The 7,715-nt window shown below is 45.6% G+C and overlaps 1 protein-coding gene across 1 annotated transcript; it reads right to left on the bottom strand.

Annotated features, from left to right (window-relative positions):
- Positions 1-2,148: 2,148 nt before the first annotated feature.
- On the bottom strand, positions 2,149-7,497 carry DEFB116 (defensin beta 116). Its single transcript, XM_045833628.1, has 2 exons — positions 7,409-7,497; positions 2,149-2,434 (listed from the first exon to the last, which is right to left on the bottom strand). The coding sequence occupies exons 1-2, from the start codon at positions 7,473-7,475 to the stop codon at positions 2,223-2,225; spliced, it is 279 nt and encodes a 92-aa protein (XP_045689584.1). The 5' UTR covers positions 7,476-7,497; the 3' UTR covers positions 2,149-2,222.
- Between the last annotated feature and the right edge of the window lie 218 nt (positions 7,498-7,715).

Below are 7,715 nucleotides of genomic sequence, written 5' to 3'. Positions count from 1 at the left end.
GGTGAGGGGGGATCGAGAATGACTCACTCTAGGTTTCTGAATTGAGCAACAGAACAAATTGTGAGTGTCAATTACTGAAACGGAAGGGCAAAGGTTTTCAGGCAAGCAAACAGATTTAGAATTCAGTCTAGGACATTTTGAGCCTGAAATCCAGGAGGACATAACAAATATGTAATTTAATATGTGAGTTGGGACCTAGTCTGAGTTGAATGTATAAATACAGAACTTCCCCAAGATCACACAGCTTCTGAGCAGTGGTGGGAAGCAGGGAACAAACCCTTCTGTCTCTGTAGTTGTGTTTCTTTCTAAGATTTGTAGAAACCAGGGAGATGGGAATCTGCTTGAAATCTAGCATGCCGCAACCACCTTCACTCTACAAATACTGCTGACACAGGAAGTCTAGAAATACTATATATTTCAACTACAATGCTGAACCCTTTCTTTCAAATATTAAAATATGTGTCTAACTATGCTGCTTGTGCCAGAAAATTTTTGCAACTCTCCTTGAAACCTGGTTTCTACCAGGCCTCTGTCCCCTGTCTGACAAAGGTATCTGAATGTCCGTGAATCACAAAGATATAAACATCATTCAGTTTTTTCATCAGACCTCTAAATTCCACAGAAATAAAAATCCAACTGTATTGACTTTTTATTGAGTGTGTGACCTCTTGTCCATCAGTTAAGTCTGGGATTGTCATTTGTCTAACAATGAGAAATGCAGGTAGAATGTCCATAGTGAGAAAGAGAGAAAAGAAATAGGGAAGATAACATACATCATGGGGTAAGTGGCAGAAGAAACCCCAAATGGGACTAACAAAGAACACCCAGAGACCAGAAGTGAAGGCAAACAAAGATTTTTAAGAAGGACTGGCCCTGGCTGGTGCGGCTCAGTGGATTGAATGCCAGCCTGCGAACCAAAAGGTTGCTGGTTCGATTCCCAGTCAGTTCATGGGTTGCTGGCCAGGACCCCAGTTGAGGGTGTATGAGAGGCAACTGATCAATGAATCTCTTGCACATAGATGTTTCTCTCCCTCTCTTCCTTTCTCTCTTCCCCTCTTTCTAAAAATAAATAGATAACTAAATAAAATCTTTTTAAAAAAGAGGTACTAAGGGGAGAATTGGGGACAACTGTAAGTGAACAATGATAAAAAATGGATAGAGGAAAAAAAGGAAGGATTGAGAGCAATGCAGTGAAAATAGTAGCCAGTGGCAAGGTAAATGGGAAAACCTAAAGAATACTCAAGTTTTTCAACAATGAAGGCATTGGTGAGCGAACCAGGGCCATTTTGGTGAAGTGATAAGCGCTAAATCCAGACTTCTTTTTGCAGGAGGTGAAACTGGGGACGTGGAACTTGCAGGGCGTAGCTGGGAACACTGGTTCTGTTAGTTTGGCTCCGAAGAGGGGGAGAGCTAAGACATTAGCCACAGAAGAGGAGTATTCATAACACTGTGAAAATTCCACAGCATGTCAAGCATTAGTGGTCACTAAGTTTGGCGTGAGAAAACAATACTCCTCAATTCTCAAGAATGAAAGGATTTTAAAGGTTATGAAGTACAATGTCCAGCTTCTGTTCCAAGCCCCTGACCACCATCACCTCCGTCCCACATCCAGAAATGGTCCTCCAGCCTCACAACTGGACAGGGACAAGGCTGTTTATTCTACTTCCCAACAGCTCTACCACTTACAAAATGTTGCCCTCATCTGCACAACAGATCTCCACACTCCGTTTTATCCACCCACCTGGTTCCGGTTCTTCCTGCGGACACCACGTCATACCAAACGCACCAGGACAGCTCTCTGGATATCAAAGGCAACCCTGGCGTCCCTGTCCTGATCCCACAGTATTGACCCTAGGGACTCAGTGATCGCCTCTGCACGCTCACTGGATCACCCAGACTCGATCCAGTTGTCACCTTCTCTCTGTGCTTTCCAGAATAACTCACAGCCCTCCTCACACACCAAGCAGAGCAGAAGCATCATCTCCTGGCACCCTCACCATCTACTGAGCTATCCTAACATCCCATTTGCTTTGCCTTTTTTTTTCTTTTTTGCCAGTGCCCTTTCCTAAACTCTGTGGCTCTCCAGCTCCCAGCCTGACCTTTCCCTACCCAGCGATGACTACCCACAGAGGAAAGACACACACATGAGAAGGAATGCATTTTTATGGGGAGGGCGCCCCAGGAGGGCGTATGGTCAGTGATACTCAGATTTCCAAGTAGCTTTAAGTGTCTGTAACCGACAGGCTGGAGTTCTTTTTCACATTGTTAGAACTGGTTACTTTCACGGGAAGTTTCAGGCAGCACTTTTGGTCATTGGGGCAGGTTAGGTGCTGAATTTCCTCCTTCCTGCAGGTGTTTCTGCACATGCCATGGTAAAGGTGGCACGGATCCCAAGGCTCCTGGCTCCCGCCAAAGTAGGATCGGAACAAGCCACCTGGAAAAAATATAGCCATGTTTAGCTTCTATGCAGCAAGGAAAATAGTGGGGAGGAAGCATGATTTAAGGAGAACAAACCCGAAGAACATTAAGAGCACAGGATCTGGAGTCAAAACCACCTCAGCTCAAATCTGGGCTCTGTCATTAAAGCTCTTCATTCCTGAGCAAGTCACTTCAGTTCTCCAGCCCACCATTGCCTCATCCTCACACTGGGCATAATAACTGAGCCAACTTCTTGACATTGTGACGAAGATAAAATTAGCATATATAATATGCTCAGACAAGTAATAAAAACCAAATATTAGGCAATGTTGTTGATATGGATGTCTTCCTGGGGTCCTAGGGCTTCAAGGGCTGCCCTTGTGAGTGCCTGTTGGTCCTGTCCCAAGTCCACTGACAGACGTGTTCCCACGCACAGCTCTCACCAGAGGCAGCTGGGAACTACTCTGAGGCAGCGAATGCATGCGTATTCAAGCCCCTGGATCACCTTTGTCCTTCAAAACATTTGAGCAAACACGTACCATAAGTGCTCACTGTACAAATCTCTACACACATTTTCTACATAGGGCTAAAGCTCAGTTGTGAGCATTAATGGCTATGTATCAGGCATCCACACATGTCTGTGTGTATACAAGCTTATCCCCTGAAAATACACCAGTGACAAATCAGCATTCTGTTGGGAACTGCCCTGCCTGGTATCAGAAGCTGTAACCCCCACTTAGGCTAAGGCTAAGGGAATGCCCTTGGAACCGTAAGCCAACAAGGAGACAAAAGCTTATCTCCCTGGCAGGAGTGCTGCTTCTGCTGCTTCATTCATAATTGAACCCCAAAGCTTGGTCAGTTAGCCAAAGATGGGTAAGATTCCCCAAGGGGGGAACGACCTAAGACAGGCATGATCACGTGGGAGGCCCCCAAAAGAAGGACTTTGGGGGCTATAGCAAAAGGGGGTGGTGGACCCTCACTCCTCGGCTTTGACATAGCCAGAGTCCTCATCGTCTGGGAGAAAATCTCCTTATCTTTTGGTTGCCTTAGTTCCCTTGCTCCACCTAAGCCTGAAACAATGACAGGGTGGTGCAGCTCTGTGCTGAAAAGGGTGGATTCCCCGGGTGATCAGGCCTAAGAAAGAACATGTAAATCCCTGTGAAACCTTCTTTGTTTAGAATGCTCTCAGTTGAATGAGAAGGGTCCAAGGAGGAAGTTAGTTTGTTCCTCAAAGTTTTACAGCTCTTTGACCCTGACCCAAAATAGGCCCTCAGACTTCCTTGTTATCTATTGTTTGATCCTCACTTCCTAGCAATGAGTAATGAGCTTTTACCTGAATTCTTATGCAAACGAAACCAATAAAAAGCCTCTCCAGAGGGGGAGCAGTGCGCTCTCCCCACCAGGGAGGGTGGCCAAGCAGCGCCCTCCAGGAGAGAGGGTGGCCAAGGCGCTCCCCACAAGAGGAGTGGCCCTGCTGTTCCTATTCCCCCACAGGACCTGGTTATCTCTGTGTGTGTTTTTCTCGCGTTTTGACGAGCCATCCGCAGCGTTTCGTGATCACTGCTGGCCGGTGACCCACGCATCAGTGTTCTATAAATATTAGTCATCTATAGTATTAACTACCCACTGGAACTTTCAAAGACAAAGGAGGCATTAGAAAGGAAATGATGCTACCAATCACAGCCACATATCCCTCATCTTCTGTGTACCAGGCATTTTACAAATAATATCTCACTGAACCCTTGCAAAAGCCTGCTGTTATTTCCATTCATCAGATGAAGACACCGAGGATCACAGAGAGGCTGTGTTCTGTCCATATTCCTGTAGCTCATGCTTGACCAAGCCAGGATTCAGTTTCTGGTCCACATGATATTAAGCCCCAACTGTTTCCTCTCAATGTCACATTGCTTCTCTACATGATAAAATGTCTAGGAGGAAGTGACACATTGTGTGATGTCTAGAGGCATTGAGGCATCTACAGTTTTCAAAGATAGTCCACCATGCATAGCTGAGCATTCAAGAACACTCCACCATCCACCCATCCTCTTATTCCACATCCATTTACCAGCACTCACTCTGGGCCACACCACGTACTCAGTGCTAAGCATGGATAGGTCTCAATGCCCACCCACACTAGTAAGCACTGGCCAAAGCAAGTTTGATGTTATTTCCTGCCTGGCAAAAAAATAAAAAAGTAAAACAACAACAAAAAACCACTTTGTTAATTTTTTGGCAAAACAAAGTAACATTTTTCAAGTGTAAGGGGAGTTAGAGAGTGGGGCGGAAAAGAAAGAAGAAATGCTTCAGAAGCAGACATCCTACAGCCCTGCAGTGCTGGTATGTGTACCAACTACCCACCAAGTTGGCACTGCAGTCCAGAGGGGGCACTCAGTGGCTACCTCAGCCAGCCTGCTGGTTGACCAGCCGTGGTGCTCCTTCATTCACACCCCAGCATTGTGGTGCCACTGCATTTCCTACACGGACCCTCGCCCTCATCACGGAACCTGTCTCTCTTTTGAGAACCGCCACTTATGAACCTGCCTACTTATAGGGAAGGGAGAGCCGCAGGGGGCCTCCCCGGAGTGGCACATGCGCTCTTCTGGTTAACATCTGAACCGGAGGATTTTCCTTTTCTCCTGAACACAATGCACGGAAGCTGAGCACCCAAGATTCCGACTTTGGAGACACTAGAAGACCGATAGGAGCATAGATGCCGAGCAGAAGGATCAGGCAGGCTGCCTTTTCCTCACTCTTTCCACGTGGAAAGCAGGTCAAGACCATCCCAGGAGGATTCTGTTTAAGGTGACGGAACAAACAAAAACTAACAAACAAGGGTTTTGTTATAAACATTTTTTAAAAAAAATTTATTGATTGATTTTTAGATAGAGAGAGAGAAAGAGCAGCATCAATTTTGTTGTTCCACTTATGTATGCATTCATTGGTTGATTCTTGTACATGCCCTGCCAGGGGTTGGACCCGTGACCTCAGTGTATGGGGGCGATGCTCTAACCAACTGAGCTACCCAGCCAGGGCATAGACATTTATGACTTCTCACTCCTGTAGCTGCTCAACCCTTATATTGCCTCTTGTCACAACAAACAATAACACTTATATCAAGTTAATGTCACCTTTGATGATCCCTCCATCTTCCAATTGAAATCAGGGAAGATCTGCCTTTGAACCCCGGCATTGCCTCTGAGCTTCTGGACCTCTGGCCTAGTCTCCCCATGGGAGGAATGGGAATGGGGGAGTTTGCACCAGGTCAGAAAAGTCTCAGCTGTGTTTGTGCAGGAGGAGGTTAATAAGGTGTGTCGTACTTTGTAATAACCTTGGGGGGGAGGGCTAAGTATCCTCACATCAGTCTTTAGAGACATGATCAATGTGCTCCATGATTGCTCTGCCATCCGTGCACCCCAAACATGATCCTTTCCCATCCAGCTTCTAAGGTTCTCCCTACCTGTGTGTATTTATCAGGCATAAGTCATTTGTAAATTCATTCATTCAGTAAACATTTCCTGACACCTACTCTGTGCCAAGCACTCAGTTAAATACCAGGAATACATAAACTTAAAAGGCAGAGTCTTGGCTTTCAAAGAGTTTAATTTCATATGCATGTGTTTGGGGTGATGGAAGGAAAAAATGACTTTGATTGTCCCAGAAAAGTTTGTCCAGAACAGTTCCTGCCCATAAATTCTGCCAGGCATAAATATTAAATAGTTATTAAGGAAGCAACACGTTGTACAACTTTTGAAGCATTAAGTGCTGTCTTCCTTTTGTGTGTGTGGTGTTTGTTTTTTTTTCTCCAAACCCACCTGCGGTTTTTACCACCATTCTGATGTGGGAACTGAGCTTTCCTGGACAGGAGAATTGTCTCTCAAGTAAAGAAGATGAGCCAGGGTGAGAAATAAGGTGTAGGAGAATGTGAAGGAGGAAGAAGGTGGGAAAGGGGGAAAAGGAGAGGGAGAAGGAAGGGGAGGAGAAAACACTAGACACAGTAACTCTGAACTCAGTCCCCAAAAAGGAGAAACAATTTTGGTTTTCCATAGGGCTGGGCTGAGACGGCTCCTATGTCTCTCTGTATGTGCCAAGGTTTGACAGAGACGTTGAGGATACTCCAGACTTCAGATGTCATTTATCCTCTCTACTGATAGTTATATCTACTGTTTTCAGTGTCCCTGAAAATCACACTAAAGAAACTCTTAAGAATCTGAAAATATCACTGGATATTTTTCATCCAGCATTCATTCCCCCCATTTCAATAGCCACAGCTCTGCTATGATAAATTTGACTGTCTTATTCAAACTTATTCACCCCCAAAACTGGGCTAAGCCAACTACTTCCCAGATAAACCCCACGTATGTTCTGCTGGAATAAGACTCCTACTTGAACCAAATTTCTAACCTGGACTCCCAATCCTATCTCTCCTGATAACCACCTAAAGCTGTTATAAACCTGAACAGAAGCATAAAACTAGCCACACCACTCAGTCCTAATTCACAGCCAAAACATAGACCAACTACAAACTTTAATCTACCCTAACTCTCAGTTCTACCCAACTCCACCCTCAGTTCCATTCAACCAAAATACCATTTCCTCTCCAAATTACATGGAAACATTAGTCCAGCCCAATTTTATAAATAGCATTGCTCACTCCCTCCACGTCTCTTCTCACAAAACTCACTCTCCAAACTCCAAACTCCTGTTGATTTCTCCGATAGCTCTCTCACACCTGGTACATGAATCAGGCTTCCATCCCAGTAACAGCACTACCTAAAATATCTTATGCTTCACCACTCCACAACCCCAGGAAACAAAAGCCTCTTAAATTGGTCTTGGTAGAGCAGAACCAAGGGAGAGCTTTACATGAGATGGACCTTGGGGTTAGCATTCACAACTTATCTGAGACAAGAAAGGCTTTAGGTATGTGTAGTCACCCAGATACCAATAGCACACGTAAGACCCCAGAGCTTTTGAGAGAGGCCTGAATTACCTGGAGTCTTATGGAGCAGGATCAGAAGGATGGAAATGGTCACTAAATAGGGCTTCATGACTGACATGTCCTGAGAGCATGGAGGACGGTGTAGCAGGGGACCGAATACAGATTGTACAGCAGGACAGTGCCCTCCCCGCCTTTGTCGGTTTTGGACGTGAGCCAGGGCTGTGTGCAGTGAGCTAAGAAGGATGAGGCGCACCCGGAATCAGCCAGGCAGGAGGATAACACGTCTCACATGTTTGGGAGACCTGCCAGCACCAGCATGCCAAGGTGGGCCTCCTGCCCGGGAAGAGGCAAATCAGAG

Source organism: Phyllostomus hastatus, unplaced genomic scaffold (genome assembly GCF_019186645.2).
Source record: "Phyllostomus hastatus isolate PE091 unplaced genomic scaffold, TTU_PhHast_1.1 phas_contig_17, whole genome shotgun sequence".
Lineage (NCBI taxonomy): Eukaryota > Metazoa > Chordata > Mammalia > Chiroptera > Phyllostomidae > Phyllostomus > Phyllostomus hastatus.
Note: the sequence above shows the minus strand (reverse complement) of the source record. Positions and strands in the feature narration are given on the sequence as shown.

What these genes read in the sequence shown, in the direction of transcription:
- DEFB116 (XM_045833628.1), bottom strand. Translation starts at nt 7,475, where the DNA reads ATGTCAGTCATGAAGCCCTATTTAGTGACCATTTCCATCCTTCTGATC. An exon ending in CCTGCTCCATAAGACTCCAG is followed by an intron (nt 2,435 to 7,408) that starts GTAATTCAGGCC and finishes TATTTTTTCCAG; the next exon opens with GTGGCTTGTTCCGATCCTAC.